Source organism: Raphanus sativus, chromosome 6, assembly GCF_000801105.2.
Source record: "Raphanus sativus cultivar WK10039 chromosome 6, ASM80110v3, whole genome shotgun sequence".
In the NCBI taxonomy this organism is placed as follows: Eukaryota; Viridiplantae; Streptophyta; class Magnoliopsida; order Brassicales; family Brassicaceae; genus Raphanus; species Raphanus sativus.
Genome location: NC_079516.1, coordinates 26,415,267 through 26,433,068, shown reverse-complemented (window position 1 = coordinate 26,433,068; position 17,802 = coordinate 26,415,267). Strand labels below are relative to the sequence as shown.

Genomic DNA, 17,802 nt, shown 5'->3' with positions numbered 1-17,802 from the left:
CCTCAGACTTCTCTTTCAATAATATTGTCCATATATAACGTGTATGGTCATCAATAAGTACAAATACATATCGTTTCTGTGCTAGTGTTGACGGTGAGATGGGTCCACACAGATCACCATGGATCAACTCAAGAACATTAGAGGCTCGATAAGATGATGATTGTGGAAAGGATTTCCTAGTTTGTTTTCCGCGAAGGCAAGTAACGCAGGTTTCTTCATCAGTCTTGATACTAGGAAGTCCAACTACTAAGTCTTTGTTAACCATCATCTTCAACTTCTCCTTGTTAACATGACCCAAGCGTGCGTGCCACAACGTCGATGCTCCTACTGAAGCAACTTGCAAGCAGAGTGCTTGATTAGACTGCAACATTACTTTATATAATCTATTTTTCGATCGAGTCATTTTCACCATCACATCTCCATTCCGATCAAACAGAGTTAATGTCTCTCCTTTCATCTGCACTTCGCATCCAACCTCGGTAGCTTGTCCTAAGCTAACTATATTACTTTTCAAACCCGGAATATAGTAGACATTGCTCAGAGTTTTCTTCACACCACCTTTAAATACGAAACGAACAGAGCCTCTTCCTTTTATGTCAATTCTCGAGTCATCACCAAATCTTACCATACCTGTGATAGTTTCATCAAGCTCATAGAAGAATATACGAGTTCCACTCATATGGTTGCTGGCACCATTGTCAAGATACCAGACATTCATTGTGTTAGAGTCGGCTTCGAATGTTGTTGGATTAAATTTTGTTTTCGTTGAGGTAAACCACCTCGTTCATCATCAATTTATCAGCTTCCTGAGTATCCTCATCTATTTTTTCAGTCGTCTCTTGAAGCTTAAGTTGTTTATCTGGGCAATCAGATGCGTAATGACCAAGCTTGTCGCACCGGAAGCAAGTAATATGAGAGATATCACCACTTTGTCGTTGTCTGTAAGCTTCCCTTTGGCTCTGAAAGGCACTCTGACGACCACGACCTCTTCCTCTCCAAGTTCCTCTGTTGTTCCGTCCTCGTCCACGTCCTCCATTGTAGTTTCCATAGCCATCTTGTGGGGAATCAGCGTACATAAGTTTGGTTTGATCATCGTTTAAGTCATCGTCTTCCTCGGCAATTCTTTCTTTGTAAGTTTTTAACCTACCGACAATATCTTCAAACGTAGTGTTTTTTAGGTCTAGCATCTGTTCGATTGAGGCGACTATCTGTATATATCTCTTCCTAGGTAGAGACTTGAGAAACTTCTTAACAAGTTTCGGTTCCTCAATTATTTCTCCTAATGCAGAGGCTTTTGAAGAAATCTCAGATAGCTTGCCGACGAAGGCATCGATAGTATCACCATCTTTCATCTTTAATCTATCAAATTCAGTCATTAGCGTTTGTAGTCTTGCTTCTTTAACCCTCTCAGCTCCTAGATTCCGTGCCTTTATCGCATCCCATACGCCCTTAGCCATATCTAAATCTCCAACTTGCAAAACAAGTGCTTCCGGTATAGATTGAAACAGATATGCTATCCCCATGTTGTTTTTCTTCTCGTCTTTGATCCCTGGATCAATTGTCTCCCAAACTTCACTTACCTTTAGAGCTATCTTCATCTTCATGCACCAGACCGTGTAGTTAGTTGGGGTCAACATAGGAAATTTTACAGAGGCTGGCCCTGTTTCTTTGTTATTCGCTGTTTCTTCCTTCACTTCCGCCATGATTAGGGTTTAGTTAAGCTCGAAAGATTCTTGTAATGGCTCTGATACCAAATATAGAATCACAAGCAAACTAATGTAAAAGCTCAAGCACACAAATAATAAGAATTCCTTCTCTTATTCAATCACTCAATAATAATGTATCAAACACAAAAGCTATTCTCGTCACACATTGACTCCTCATCAACATCATCATATATATAGCCTTTTAATTTATCCTAATCCTAAAACACATACAACTTATTCTCCTCATCATATTAGGATTAGGTCTTTTAACTTCCACACTAAGTTTCCTTGATGTTTAAGCTTAACTCAACAGTTTTCTCAATCATTATTTCCTTCAGAGTTAAAATTTTTTTTTACTAAATTACCAAAACAATACTCCATCTTATGTTTGGGCATTCGGATCCCAATCGGGTTTCGGTTTTGTCCATTCGGATTATATGAAAGGTCGGTTTTCGGGACCGACTCGGGTTCTATCGGATTCGGTTATGGATTAGTAAATCTTTAAAGAACCGATACAAACCCAATGAATTTTCGGGTTAGGGTCCCAATCGGTTCTTTGGTTAAAAATACCTAATTTATACATATTTTATAACCAAAATATAAGTAAAATCAATTTTTCGGTTTTAAAATACCTTATTTATACCTATTTTATAACCAAAACATAAATAAAATTGATTCAAAAATAAGAAATGAACACCAAACATGATCATTCAAAATCAAAAGAAATGTAAACATATTTATTGATAGAAAGAAAAACAAATAAATGAAAGCACAAAACTAAAACTAAGTTTTCATGAAATAAAAAACATTATTCAGTGAAAACAAAACCAAAGTCTAAAAACTTCGACCTTCAACCGCCGCCTTCATGTAATAGAACAACCAACCATCATGTAATAGATAATTATTTTAAATGTTCAATATATCTTAGTGTATTTTCGATATATATTAAGAATTGATATCATATTTATTACAAGATTTTTTAGGGTTTTGAATGTTTCGGGTTCTATCAGATATTCATTTAGGTTCGGTTCGGTTCGGATAATACGAAAAAACAAGATCCATTCGGTATTTATGTGGAGTTCGGATTTATTTTTATCGGATCAGATTCAGTTTGGATTTTCAGGTTCGATTTATTTGCCTAGCCCTACTCATCTGTTCATATTAAGTATTTTGGAATTTTAAATTTGTTTTATTTTATGTCTTATTTCATATTTTCGGTATATGTATATATTTATAGAATTTAAATTAGAGTTAATTGACCGAATATACATAAAAAGAAATTTAATTAGGCAATTACCCATGAATTTATATTAATTGCATTATATGAAATGTTAGGTGGTTATAATTTTGTTATTATCCCTTAGCTATTGAGTCACACCTATTAGAAAAAAATGACAATCATGTTTGTGTCAGAATAAAAATATGGTTAACAGATTCGCAAGAGTGGAGAAGACTTTTAATCAAATAACGAGTTTACCTAGTTATATTTTGACATTGAACCAAAATTTAGGCTTAGCCAAAATGAATATGTTAGCCAAACAGTTTGAAGTTATTGAAATGCTGCACAAAAGAAAAAACATCATTGACTTTTTCTCAACAAAACTAGTGAGCTAAACGAATAAAGCTTAATTATAACAATCAACCAGACTACAATTTTAATTGTAAAATTAGACTGAACTCCACAGCTAATTTTTCAGAATACAAACGATGATGGCTATATATATGCTTATGTGGTATTGAAATTGGAGATTTAATAGGAGTTCTATCCAAATATGATTATGTTAATGAAGTGTTTGTAAGAAAGAAATTCAAATAGAGTCCCGTGGCAGAAACTCAGTGAGATCTATGTTGTTGTAATGCTCGTTAATTATAGTTATTGAAACTATGAAACTACATATGCTTATGTAAGGCGGGACATCATTACTCGATACTCATGACTTGATCCGTATTCATCTTGAAAACAGAGTATTTACCGTTAGTAAGGCAAATAACAAGTCAAGAAAATTCACTACTTGTAAAGACAAGGTAAATTTCAAGTATCGATCAATTTTTTGATACTTGTTTCGTTACTTGTTACTTGTTCGGTAAAATGCTTGTTATTTACTAAATAATACTTGTTATTACTTGAAAAAATAAGATCTATCTTATCGTTTGTTTAGTAATGATTAACTACAATATTAGTTTGTTTAATAAACAAGACAGTCCGTTATTAAATAAGATATTAAAGTTTATATTTAAAAAATCAAATCCATGTTTTGCCATTCATCTTGCCAACAAAATATCTCTATGAACAATGAGTTTCATATGATCTTTCAATATTTTAAACATTTATTTTCAGTTTTATCTACTTTTTAAAAATTCATGTGACTTTTGGATGTTAAAAATTTAAAATATGTCATTATTTGTATGTAATCAAGAAATAATTACTTGGTTTAGCAAGTAACAAAACAAGGCAAATTACTTGCAAGTCCACCCCAATGCTTATTTGTTATTAGAATATATGGAGTAATATTTATATGTGTCTTCTAAGCATATACTTTATCATGGATCAAATTTGTAATTGCCAGCAATAGAATTAACCCATCTCCCTCAAACCTGAAGAGACCACCATATATTACATAATTATTCAAGATCAAACTTGTAATTTCCAGAAATATAATCCAGATGCCAGAGGTCCTAGGAACCACAACCTTGAGAAAACCAAATATTGAAAGTCATCATTCTTATCATTAGAATCAAAATTATAAACTAAAATAATTATATACATTTACTGATCCAGTTAATTAGTTGTTGAACCATACAATAGTATATGTAGTCAGTGTAATGTTAGAACAACACTTTCATCGACTTATCCGATTAACAATTGTAAAACCGAATAATAAATAGCAAAGCCAGTCTACAGTTCAAACACCCGTATAAAATGATTACATGAGTTTTCATACCAGGTTTTTGCCTATCTCGACTGAATTCTTGAGTGTGACATGTCGTTTAAATATATACAATGTTCAGAGTAGCTGCGGTCGCGATCATTTTGATTGATTGCAATTAACAATTAAATTTTCTGGTTAATTAAAATATTGTCTGTTAATAAGAGTATGTCAATATTTTTTAACAAATCCTACACAATATTCATATATTTTTCACAGTCACTGTATCAAGAACCATCTAAGAAATAATCTACCACGAGATAACTTCTCTAGTGAATATATCATATAAAAATTCAAAACCATTTCTTAATAAAAATTTAGAGTAATTTATGTAACCAATTTGACATTACTTTTTCCTCATTGAAAAACACGATCTCATGCATATAAAAGACTACATCAAGTACCTCTGTTTCACTTTTGTTAAGCTCTTGTTCGTGTTCTGTATTCTCTGGACATACTGATGCAAAGTGACCTGGTTTCTCACTCTTGAAACATACAATTTGAGACATGTTCCGTTGATTCCAACTTCTGCCTCTTCTCTGTTTTCTCTTCCGTTGATTCCAACTTCTACCTCTTCCTCTTGCGTTGTACGAGTTATTGGAGTTTGCGTACAGAAGGTTCCCTTGTGGTTCGTGCGTATCTTCTTCCTTAATATGTTCTTCATACGTCTTAAATCTCCCAACAATATCTTCGAAACTAGTCTTATTTAGACCGAGAATTTGTTCAAGGGAAGCTATGATCTAAATATACTTGCTTTGCGGTAAGCTGTTCAGGAACTTCTTCATTACCTTAGTTTTTTCCAACGATTGACCTGAAACTGCCGATTCTGTGACCAATTCTGATATCTTGCCTGAGAAGGCATCGATAGAGTCTGTGTCATTCATCCTTGGATGTTCAAACTCATTCATCAAGGTCTGGAGACGAGCTTCCTTCACACGTTCAGCACTAAGATTTCTTGGTTTCACGGCTTCCAAGATCTCTTTTGGGGTGTCTTCATCACCAATCTGTAATATTAGGTTTTTTGGAATCGATTGGAATAGGAAGGCAGTAGCGACATCATTCTTCTCTTCATCGCCTGATCATGGTTCAACTGATTCCCAAACCTTGTGTACTCGCAGCAACACCTTCATTCTCATCGCCTATACCATGTAGTTCGTTGAAGATAACATCGGGAAGACCACCGTGGATGACACGGTTTCTCTTGTCTTCGATGTTGATTTTAAATCACTCATCCTTCGGTGAAACTTATTCAATAAATCAAACATGGAGCTCTGATACCAAATAAAATGACTTGAGAATACGAAAGTGTTCAAACGAGTATTGCCTTGAACACGCGATAACTTTAATAAAGAGTCTTTTTCTTTTATTAATGTTTAGAAAATTTCTCAAAAACTAACAAGCTATTGTTCATCCTTCTAATTGCTATACTGTGTTATGTATGTGGTATTGATTCCATCACACAAGATAATCCCTATATATATGAACTAGATTTCCTTTTCTATCATATTTATGAATTTCTTTTTTCTTAATACTAACAGCTTTAGTTAATTATCTTAATTCTTTTAAGGATAATTTTTTTTCCTAGTTATCCTAATTCCTTTAATGATAATTTTTTTTTATGATTTTCTTTTTAGTGATATTGAAACTTATCTCCAACATATTAATACTAAAATAATAACTAATCTAATATTAATACAAGTTCAGTTCTTACAGTTAAAACCTACAATTTACGCCATTAAAACCTATAATTTTGCGCATAAGTAACTTATCAATCAATATTCTTTTTTGTATCAACCAATGCTATTTTGGTTTCTGTTGTCCATCCTTTTCCATTAAAGATGTAAGAAACAAAAACCTTTTAAAAGTGGTTTAGCTAATCACTTTATCTGAAACACATGATTTGTTCGCATGATTTATCTAGAAAGTTTTTGGGATCACCTCTGGTTAATAAAAAAAAAAGGCCAAATTTCTATTATTATTATTTTTGGTAAAAGCCAAAACTTGCATTATTAGGGCTTATTTGCGAGATATCTAAGTTTGACAAGTTAATTAGGTGTAGAGCATTGATTTTGACTGAATTAAGAAACTAACAATTGTGCCTACTTTCCTCCGGTTATAACCCTACGACAAACAAGTAGACTGTGAAAGAGAAAAGATAAGTCCACGTAAGTCCAAATAAATATGGTTTGTATTTACCGTGCACTGTACAGATTTGAGGGAAGAAAATTAACCACGTCACACCTATTCCTAACCACATACGGTCTACTGTTTTGGCCGCATATGAAGTGACCAAGCTTCTCCATATATTTAATACTATAATATCTGATATACTAAAGTACAACCCCCTTGAAATTTAGAAGAATGAAAAGATTTCATAATTGAGGATGCTCCTCACCTTATAACATAATATTCTATGGTATGTGGTATACTATGATCATCGTGTTAGTTGGTGTAATCTGTGGAAATGGATAACTATACTCTAATATGGGTAACTATACCCTAATATGGATATGTCAACCCAAATCCAGCCTATAATTACCGGAAAACGCTTGTAGAAGTATACAAGCGCATCACCAGCTTATATACTATTCTATGTCATAGTGTATAGTATTCTATAGTAGGTGGTAATATGGTCAACGAGTTAGGTTGAGTAATCTGGGGAAATGGATAACTATACCCTAATATGGGTAACTATACCCTAATATGGATATGTCAACCCAAATCCAGCCTATAATTACCGAAAAACGCTTTTAGAAGTGTACAAGCTCATCACCATCTTATATACTATTCTATGTCATAGTGTATAGTATAGTTATCGAGTTAGTCGTAGTAATCTGGGATTATATGGTTAACTATTCTCTAATATGGATATGTAAACCCAAATTCAGCTTATAATTACCTTGACTATTTAAACAAACATTCACCTGAAAACAGTGTGAAGAAGTTTATAAAGGCGAAGAAACCATATGTTGACAGGAGTGTAAATTGTAATGCAATTAATTAATACTATTTCATTTCGTATAGTATTAATCATCTTTAGTAATTTGGAATAATCTGGGATAATAGGTTAAACATTTGGCCAGTATAAATCTATACCCTAATTTGGATCACTATACTCTAATATGGATATGTCAACCCAAATCCACCCTATCATTACCGTGATTAAGTATACAAATATAGTATTACAATAATATGGTTCTGACCACTCACATCCACGTAATTATTACCATGAATAAGCATTCATACTATTCCATGTAATATAGTATATTAATATTGTTGATTAAATTCCAATATTGCTGGTGTGTAGGTTATTTTTTACACTATTTAAATAAATATACCCTCATATTGATAACTATAACCTAATACGGATATGACAATGCAAATCTCCCTATCTTTTCCTTCTTTAACTAAACAAATTCGGTCTTATGTTTCATACTATTTCATTTCACATTAAATAGAATGACTTCCCATACTATGTCATCTTATATAGTCATTAAGACAATGGAAACAATGTATTAAAATACATTTAGTTAAAAGGGCACACATTGTTTAAGAGTCATAAAATATAGGATCAAAGTCATAAAACGACATAAGGAAATAATCCAAATTCGAAGCTAAGAGACACGGAAATAACAATGAAGTATGGTCATAATAAAACAGGTGGTTAACAATATTTTCCTTCTTTAACTAAACAATCTCGTATCCGGACTCGAATAGTCTACTAGGGAGGTCTAATTCGTCCATGGTGATCTGCAAAAGAAAAGACGGCGGTCAATCTCGAGTCAAAGCAACATGTAAAGAATGGTATGTACATGGTAATAAATGGAATAGAAATTTGCTTGGAACATATTAATCACTATAAGCATCTCCTGAAAATTCATAGTGTAGTTGGGTCTACAACTTTAAGCGTTACTTAGTCAAATTAAGTACATTTTCGAATAGCAAAAACATATCCAGGTCGATCTATAAGTGAAATAGAATAGTGACAAATGAATTTTAAATGGTATAGTATACAATTTGTGGCAGAATACATGAAATGCCATTCCCAATAATGTCTACACAAATTTGATTGATATCATGGGAAAGAAGAACGGAAATTAGGAACCTAGTTTCCTTAGTAGAGTAACTAAACAAACTGAAATATATATATTGTGCAAAAACATGTTGCTTTATGTTGTATAACCGAAATAGAATAGTAACATATGGATACGACATGATATAGTATATCGATTTATTTCAACTAGTGAAATGACAAAGGTAAAAATTTGAATTCTTAAACAAAATTTATTTGATAACCTGTGCAGGGGAGAAGGTAAATCGAAACATAAGATCCTAAGTAGATGAGTATACGTGGTCGGTTAAAACCATGAAACCGCTAAGTCAAAAATGAAAAAAATCAAGTACCGTACAACAAAATTGACTGTCATATAGGTTGTAAACCCCAACAAATTTCAGTCGTATAAAGAAGTAGATGCGAGCTTACTTGATAACGGCGACGAGTAACCCGTTGTAATGTGTAAATCCGCTTTTAACTAAATCTGGGTTTGACACCACTGTACGGAACTGCGAGAAGCGATGGAAGAAATTTTTGGTGAAGAACAGAGAATAGGATCCGACGAGTTTTGATAACGGTAGACGGAAATGATGAAGTTGTGTGAAGAAGATGATACTATTCACCGTATCCAAGAAAGAAGTAAGATAAAATAATGTATTTAATTGGGTGAAAATCAAACGACCACGAAGTAAAATAAACAGTCGTCTTTTCTCCTTTTTTAAATAAAACATCAGACGGTTTCCCGGTCAGTTGAGAGGGACAATATGGCAATAATCTATAACATGCACAATATATATCGATAAATTAGGGCTTTTAGTTAGTGGTTGAATTATAATTTGTTTGAAGGGTGTAGAGTCCAATTTCCTACCATTATAGTTGTTTTATTATATTTTTCTTGATTAATATAAGTACAACGCAGAAGTGTAGATGTAGATCATACTGGCATGCTGTGATCAACAAACATCCGGCCGTTAACTCCACCCAAAGGACAAAAGTTGAATTATTATTTCTTTTGGTAAAAACCAAAGCTTGCATTATTATTTTATTTTGGTAAAAACCAAAATTTCAATTATTATATCATTGTTGTTTTATTATATTTTTATTGATTTATATAAGCACAACACAAACGTGTAGGTGTCGATCACACTGGAAAGCTCATGTGATCAATCAGTATTTTAGAAGGAAAATAAGAAAATACTTGCATTATCACTCTTCTTTACTTTGAGTCACAGAATTCAATTTTAATACAGATTTAAATTCATAATTTTTCTTTAAAAAAATGTGATTGTCGCGTTTAGCTTTCTTCTTGTGTCATCTATGGAAATGTTGGATTCCTCCATTTTCAACAGCTAACTCGGTTTCAGGGAATAGAGGCATTTTCAACGTGGCTAAAACATGAAATGCGTGGAATATACGTGGATTCCATCAACTTGTGAAAGATGTGAAAACTTAGGCCATAAAGCGAAGAGGTGTCTTCTTCCTTCCAAGCCTCTACATGATACAAACTTGCAGCAAAAAAAGGATGAAATTAATGGTGAAGTTCCTGTTGTGGATTTTGATCTCATCATGCAGCAAAGAGAAAATGATACTTCCTCTTCAGAAGCCCCCTCTCATAACAACCCACTGATTAATGGTACTGCCTCGACTGCTGTCTCAGTACATGATATCCCTTTAATGAAAGAGTCTTAAGTCCCTTCAGTAGTTTCAGCTGCTGAAAAAAGCCAATCCTTGCAAACTGATCTGGTGGTAATTCCTCCTCTCTTTACATTTTCTTCTGATGTTTCTGTGGATTGCCAACGGGAGATCCAAACTTCTTTGCCAAACTTTTCCACTACTTTGTCCCCATTAGTAGATTCTCAATCTACTCCCATTACTGCAACTATTATGGATTCATTTCCATCAAACATTATCAACAAGGAAGTACAAAATCCATCCATTGTTGATCCTTTAACCACATCACTTCAATTTAGTGAATTTGAGAGTCCTTCTCGTTTCACTGTGTTAGAAGCAGTGGATAAAGTTGAATTAGAGCATAGGAGCTCTTTCAGCTTGACAAGAGGTGGGAGAGAGACAAGACCTCCTATCAAATTTCAAGACTTGGAATGGAAAACAGTAAAAGGGAGAGGTAAACGTGGCCGACGTGGTCGTAGTTCTTCTCATTAGCTACTTTTTCTCATTTCTTTGGTTCTTTCTAGTTTCGGCCTAATCCTTAGGTTTGAGACTTATCTTATCATGAAGTGTTTCATGCAAACTTTATCAAACTTAAGGTTTTATAGCCTTACCTTGTAATGTTTTATGTTTTAATTGAAAGCCTTTAGTCAAAAAAAAAACATGAAATGCACAATCGTGGATCAGCATTGTCCATGCATTGTCCTCTGGCACCACATTGTAGTCGGTAAGTTCACGTGTAATGTGTAGTATCTGGAAAGAAATATAGTACATTATTCTTACTTAAGCTATAGAGAGATAACGATGAGATCTGCACGAATGGCATGAGCTTTTTTAATAGCAGACAAGCCAGCTCTGGTTTTAATTAGTCCCTCGTGCACTGAGCGCATCTCAATGCCCTTAAGAAAATTTGAGAATTGAGCTGTAAGGATGGTATTGGTTGTTGGCAAGAGATATAGATCTTGATAATTACTTTTATATTAAGTTGAGATGGCTTTTATCACCATCGAAAGGAGACACTATACTGATGATCTAAATATTCTAACCACTATGGATCCTCAAATCTCTCTCTCTTTCCTGATGGTGTATATATGTATTCCCGGAGAGGCATTGAGAAGGCAGAACAATCTTTATCTCTCTCATCTCTAGCTTAAAGACCAACAAAATGGCAATCTCTTTCCATGTTCGCTCTAACAGTTTCCCTTCTAGACTTCACTCACAAGTTGCTCATGTGGATGAGCAGTTGATTCGATTAAGATCTTCTGAGGAAGCGTCAACATCTTCAAGCTCTTCAATCTGTCAAAGACTTAACAACTTTCAAGAGCTTTACCAATCTCTTGAAAAACTTATTCGCTTACCTGCCACACAGCAAGCTCTAGCTCAAGAGCAGAACAAGAAAGCCACCGAGCAACTTCTTGATGGATCTCTCAGGATCTTGGATTTGTGCAACATTTCCAGGGACGCTTTGTCGCAAATGAAAGAAGGTCTCATGGAGATCCAATCCATTCTAAGGAGAAAGCGCGGAGATCTATCAGGAGAGATTAAGAAATACTTAGCCTCAAGAAGATCTCTCAAGAAGTCATTCCAAAAGGTCCTCAAGAGTTTGAAGGTCAAACAAGACCTGAAGTGCAACGATGAGTCTTTGGCTGTCTTTGAAGAATCAGAAGCTATCAGCGTGAACCTTTTTTATTCTCTCTTTTGCTTTATGTCTGGATCAAAGACTTGTAGCAAATGGTCATTGGTCTCAAAGTTAATTAACCATAGAAATGTTTCATATGAAGCTCAAGGAAACGAATTCACAAAGGTTGATTCCGAATTCGAGTCTGAGAAGACCTTGAAGTTGGAGGATGGTCAGAACCTAGAGTCATGCATTCAAGATCTTGAAGATGGACTTGAATCTCTCTCTAAGTCTTTGATCAAATACAGAGTCTCAATTCTTAACATCTTAGGCCAATAAGCCTACAATTTTTTTATATACATGGAAGAAAATTTAATAGAAACTATTTTATGATTTATCATATACTGTGTTATCCATTCTTAATTTGATTCTTCCATCATCGAAGCACATGCTCAGTCAATAATCAAGAAAATAACAATATGTTTACCCAATATAATGAAGGGTTTTTGCAAATTAATTATAAAAAATTCATCATAAATTGAATTTTGAAATATTAAAAAGTTGTCAAGAACAAAAAAGGTTTATATGCAGAAGATGAGGTTTTGTTGCAATTTAATTATGAAAATATCATCATTAGTTGAATTTTCGAAACATTAAAAGCTTTTTTAATGTTTAATTAGCCGAAAATGAAGTTATGGATAGTTTTTTATTTGCTTTAGGTCTTGGCAAAAAAACCGGAACCGAACCAAAATATTCGAACCGGAACCGAACCAAAATATCAGAACCAAAACCGAACCGAGAACCTTCAAATACTCAAATGGTTCTATATTTCTATATCAGAAATAATCGAACCGAAACCGAACGGGTACAAAATATATAAAAATATTAATTGTATATACATATAACATAACTAAATATATATTTATAACTAAATTTTTTCTTAAAAGAATCCAAAAATATCTAAAGATAACTACATTATTATAAAATATCCGAACTACCAAACTATCTGAAAGTATCTGGATAATTTTATTCAAAATATCCAAAGTAATTCAAAATATCTAAATTTTTTTCTAAATCATCCTAAATATTTGATATTTTATCCTAAATAACCGATATTTTATTCGAACTATCCGAATAATCCAAACTATCCGAGTCAGAACCGGAACCAAATAAGAACCGGAATATATTGTATATGAGTCGACCGGTGATTGAGCCATGGAAACTTTGCGTGAGAACATCATAAAAGAATATGGCAGAAGTCGTTCGCTGTATTAATTTTTTTAGTTAATGACTTGGTTTTTCTTTGCTTATAACTTTGATTATCATTTATATGTGATTTATTTAAGACTTGATGTATTATTTATTTTTGTTTTGTGATAAATATTTTGATATATTATTTTTGTTTTAATTTAGCTTATCAGAAAAATATTGTTATAAATATTGTTATATTTGTATGTTTTACCAAAAATTTATTACACATAAAATAAATTTATTTTTATGGATTTAAATATATTTAAATTACATTTTATTTATTTAAAATATAATTTTGCAAATTTATAAAAATAAAATATGAACAAAATAAAAATAACTAAAGCTTCTGCCAAACAAACAACAAATGTGCTTTCAGTGTTAGCGGTTGCATCAACTTCCTGTGTCAGTGTCAACTTCCAGCTTTTTCGAAACGAACATCAATCTACGCATCGGTGTTAGCATTTGCTGCTGCGAAACGAACAACAACCAAATAAACATGACACAGACGCCAACACAGAAAACTGCGGCGATCAAACGAACAACACTGTCAATCTCCAAGGTAGTCGTTACCTCCATGTCAATTGCAATCTAAACATTTTTTTTGTTTGCTTTAACAATCTAAACATGTTACTTTCATGTTAATATGGAAGAGCGGAAACTATGAGAAAAATAAACATTCCATGAAAACATCGCTGCAGCTGGACAATGATGGCGATAAAAGATGTGGGACAGAGTGAAGGTCCGATGCCTCGTGTAGAAATTGAAATTAGTAAGATTAAGCTGGAAAGTATATGCCAAATCACTCAGACACACAAATGTCGAGTTGTATTGAAGTGTAGATGCAGATTTAAAACAAAAGGATGGAAAGGAAAAAAAAGCAGTCTAAATGAAATAGGGTTCGCACCTGTCAACCTGTGGGTCAACCATAATGGGCTGAGTACTCTGCTCATGGTCACTGAAGGTAGACTTGATCACACCAACAAACCTTAAGACGTCTAGGAAGCAAGTGGTTGAGTTGGTTAAACTTTGTATGCTAAATCTAAGACTTTTTGAGTTAATGAAAGTGAACTTATTCACCTGGCAACTATGGTTAGTATTTGGTAATGCATGAGCAGTCCGTAGTCATGGAACCTAAAGAGCTCAAGAGATATTGCAGCAGGAGGAGTTGTGATTTCAACAAACTTCGTAAGAATTTTGAAGCGAATGACAACGGGGAATCTGACAGCTAGCAGTGGGTGTTAATCTTGTAACATCAAAACCACTGATCTCATGAGCGACACCCTCTTTCAGAAGGTGTGTAAAAGTGTTAAGTCGATGCAAATTGATAGACGGTTGCAGAAGAGTGGACTTTGAAGAGTGAAAACATGAAACGCCTCTGTAAGTATATGTTGACGAATAGGAAATGATAATGCGTAATCAATAAGAAAATATGAGCCTAACCTTCTCATCATGCAGAAGAGTGTCAACTTCCATAAGCTCCCCCTCACTACTCCACGTTCCGATCTACCCAGAAAGGCAGAAGAAACGTTACTACCGGAAAAAAAAAAAAAAAAAAAACGTGACTACCGTCTGAGAACAATGACCGGACTTCAGATCAGTAGTAAATATATGGGATGGAACCATTTTTGCAGGCTGTCTTTGTAAAGAAGAAGAAAGGTCGAATGGGTTAATAAAATCAACGTACAAGTGGAAAAGTTGGAATTAGAAAGTTAATAGCAAATCGTAATGATAAGTTTCAATGTCGAAGAAAAGCGTTAGAGAGGAATCCAAAAGGGAGACCACCGTCAAAGAAGAGAAGTTAGTTAGGGCTTTTCTGTTCAAAAAAGAGATCGGGCCTCGTCATCTAAACCAAACATAAAGAATCCAAATAGAAATCAAGAAAAGTGGTTCACGGAAATTAGTATAGACATGTATCCTAAGAGCATGATTATTGCATAGATCCTTAGCAAAAGTCATTAATACACATATATGTATATATATGTATATGTATATATTATATATGTACGCATATATAATATATACATATATGTGTATTAAGGACTTTTGCTAAGGATTTATGCAATAATCATGCTCTAAGTTGCTTCTTTCACCCTGAAAAGGTGGTACTCTAAGAAAAGATCAAAACCAACTTTAAGTATATACTAGATTATGACCCGCTTTTAAAATGACGGGTTTATTTTTGTTTTATATTTTGTAAAAGTTTAATTTTTATATTTATTATTTTAATCATGTTTGTGTTTTTTATTATATTTCTTTTAAATAATTAATAAATATTTTAATTAATACTATTAAAATAATTAAACCACACCTATATCAATAAGTCATGTTTCTATTTTAATATATTAATTTTAAAATCATGAAATTTAAATTTTACTTTTTCTAATCAAGAAATTTCATCCAAACACTGTAAAATCATTTGAAAACTTTAAAATTTCACAACTAACATATTTTCAATAATAATAAATTTTATAGTATTTTATGAAATGTCAAATTCAATATCAGTAAATTTTAAATAAATTTTTAAAATCAATATTCAAATAATAATAAATTTATCATTTCAATATAAATCAGTTAAAACTCTAAATTGAATACACACTAATAAAAATATTTTATAGATAATTATTTTCAAAAAATATATAAGCGATATAAATGGCAACAAGTCAGTGCGTGATAAAATAAGTGACAACATTTTCCATTAGGGACCAAAGCACAATGTGAACTGCAGACTCTGTTTCTTGCCGTGTTCTCATTTATTTATTTATTTCCCTTAAACTCAACAGTACACTCCAAAAGTCTTTTTCTCGGTCAACTCTCTTCCTCCTCTTTTTAATTCCTTTCAGACCAAACCGGAAAAAAAACTCAAAAGATTACCCGAGAACTCCCCGGCGACAAGAACAAACAATCAAAAGAAATGGAAACTTCCCGTTTGACCCTTCCCCTTCTTCTCATCGCCTTCTCCTTCCTCCTCACTCTCTCCGCCCAAATGACCGGAATTTTCAAATGCAGCGAACGAGGAGACTCACCCTCCACGTGTCGCTCTCTCGTCGGTTACTCAAGCAAGCAAGCCACGACCTACGGCAATATCCAAACCCTCTTCGCTGTCAAGAAGCTCCGTTCGATCCTCGAAGCCAACAACCTCCCACTCTCAACCCAACGCACTCAGGGCGTGAACCCGAACCAGGTCGTACGCGTCCCGATCCCTTGCTCGTGCTCAAACGGAACCGGCGTGTCGAACCGGACTCCGGTTTACACCGTCAAGAAGGGAGACACGCTCTACTTCATCGCATCTGAGATTTTCGGAGGGTTGGTTCAGTACCAGAGGATCAGTGACCTGAACAGGATTCCCGACGCAAGCGAAATCGATGTGGGTCAAAGGTTTTGGATACCTTTGCCTTGTAGCTGCGATAAGTTGAACGGTCAAGATGTTGTCCACTATGCGCACGTGGTCAAATCCGGAAGCTCCCTCGGTGAGATCGCAGCTCAGTTTGGTACTGACAACACGACGCTGGCTCAGCTCAATGGGATCTCTGGCGATGCTCAGCTCCTCGCTGATTACCCTCTTAACGTACCTCTCAGAGGTACAAACAGAATTAAATTTTCTTAGGACTTTGAATTTGAAACAAAGAAAAAAGAAAAGAAAAGTCTGTGACTTTTTGACTTTTTGACTTAAACGTACCCATTTAGGTTGGTTTTAGATACAATGAATGAAAATTTCATTGAAAAGTCAATGACTTCAGTAGTTTGGTTGGACAGATGTAGTTGAGATGGTTCGATGTAATAAAGGAATTGGAAATTTTACGATAAATCTAGTTGGGTTTGATTTTTTTAGTACTAAATGATTATTGAGGTTCAGAGTTTTTGAAGGAAATAAACTTGTAACTTTGATTACAGCTTGTAACTCTTCAGTGAGGGCCGACTCGTTGGACGCCAAAATGCTTCTACCTAACAGCTCATACTCCATCACTGCAAATAATTGCATCAGGTGTTCTTGTCAAGCTTCGAATAATTGGACGTAAGTGATGGAAAATTTTGGAGTTTGTATGATAAGAATAAGATTGGTATATTTGATAGATTCTGATAGTTTTAGTTTTGTGTGTTTGTGATCAGTTTAAGCTGTGAAGCCTCTCAGCTTAAGCCTTCGTCGACCTGGCAGACTTGCCCGTCTCCGCGATGTGAAGGAGCAGAGAGTTTGTTTGTAGGTAACACGACAAATACCTCTTGCGGTCCTCGTTCTTGCGCCTATGCTGGTTACTCCAACCAGACAATCTTAACAGCCCTTTCTCCAGATCCCTGTTCAGGTTTGTTTGATTCAGGTTTATGCACGTTTTATCATGTTGTAATGGCGGTTTATGAGCTAATGATAACCTGGCTACACTGATAATCAGGTTCTGGTGGTTCTGGACCTCCTGGCAACTATGCTTCAACAACGTTGAGCTCAAGTTTCAGTTATGTGGTAATGTTGATTCAGTGTGCTCTGATCTGTATGTCTTCTCTAGCGATGTAATAATGGTTTGGTGTATGTGAGGTGTGCACTTAAGTACAGTTCGGATTGTAATAAAAAAAATGGTTCCACGTGAA

At 34.1% G+C, this 17,802-nt stretch overlaps 3 protein-coding genes and 1 long non-coding RNA gene across 4 annotated transcripts; 2 read left to right on the top strand and 2 right to left on the bottom strand.

The window, feature by feature from the left end:
- Window positions 1-749: 749 nt before the first annotated feature.
- LOC108808229 (uncharacterized) lies at window positions 750-1,703 on the bottom strand. Its single transcript, XM_018580408.1, has one exon. The coding sequence runs from the start codon at window positions 1,701-1,703 to the stop codon at window positions 750-752; it is 954 nt and encodes a 317-aa protein (XP_018435910.1).
- An 8,272-nt stretch (window positions 1,704-9,975) lies between these two features.
- On the top strand, window positions 9,976-12,333 carry LOC108808228 (uncharacterized). The gene has a single exon (XM_056987758.1). The coding sequence runs from the start codon at window positions 11,521-11,523 to the stop codon at window positions 12,310-12,312; it is 792 nt and encodes a 263-aa protein (XP_056843738.1). The 5' UTR covers window positions 9,976-11,520; the 3' UTR covers window positions 12,313-12,333.
- Window positions 12,334-13,881: 1,548 nt separating this feature from the next.
- LOC130496631 (uncharacterized) lies at window positions 13,882-14,768 on the bottom strand. Its single transcript, XR_008935785.1, has 3 exons — window positions 14,665-14,768; window positions 14,302-14,571; window positions 13,882-14,219 (listed from the first exon to the last, which is right to left on the bottom strand). It is a non-coding gene; the product is annotated as an uncharacterized LOC130496631 (long non-coding RNA).
- Window positions 14,769-15,949: 1,181 nt separating this feature from the next.
- LOC108806052 (lysM domain-containing GPI-anchored protein 2) lies at window positions 15,950-17,802 on the top strand. Its single transcript, XM_018578075.2, has 4 exons — window positions 15,950-16,802; window positions 17,116-17,236; window positions 17,332-17,522; window positions 17,610-17,802. The coding sequence occupies exons 1-4, from the start codon at window positions 16,136-16,138 to the stop codon at window positions 17,726-17,728; spliced, it is 1,098 nt and encodes a 365-aa protein (XP_018433577.1). The 5' UTR covers window positions 15,950-16,135; the 3' UTR covers window positions 17,729-17,802.

Bases quoted from the DNA above. Each gene is read 5' to 3' on its own strand.
- LOC108806052 (XM_018578075.2), top strand. From the start codon at position 16,136: ATGGAAACTTCCCGTTTGACCCTTCCCCTTCTTCTCATCGCCTTCTCC. The intron at 16,803-17,115 runs GTACAAACAGAA...CTTTGATTACAG, and splicing joins TCTTAACGTACCTCTCAGAG to CTTGTAACTCTTCAGTGAGG. The intron at 17,237-17,331 runs GTAAGTGATGGA...GTTTGTGATCAG, and splicing joins CAAGCTTCGAATAATTGGAC to TTTAAGCTGTGAAGCCTCTC.
- LOC108808228 (XM_056987758.1), top strand. From the start codon at position 11,521: ATGGCAATCTCTTTCCATGTTCGCTCTAACAGTTTCCCTTCTAGACTT.
- LOC108808229 (XM_018580408.1), bottom strand. From the start codon at position 1,703: ATGGCGGAAGTGAAGGAAGAAACAGCGAATAACAAAGAAACAGGGCCA.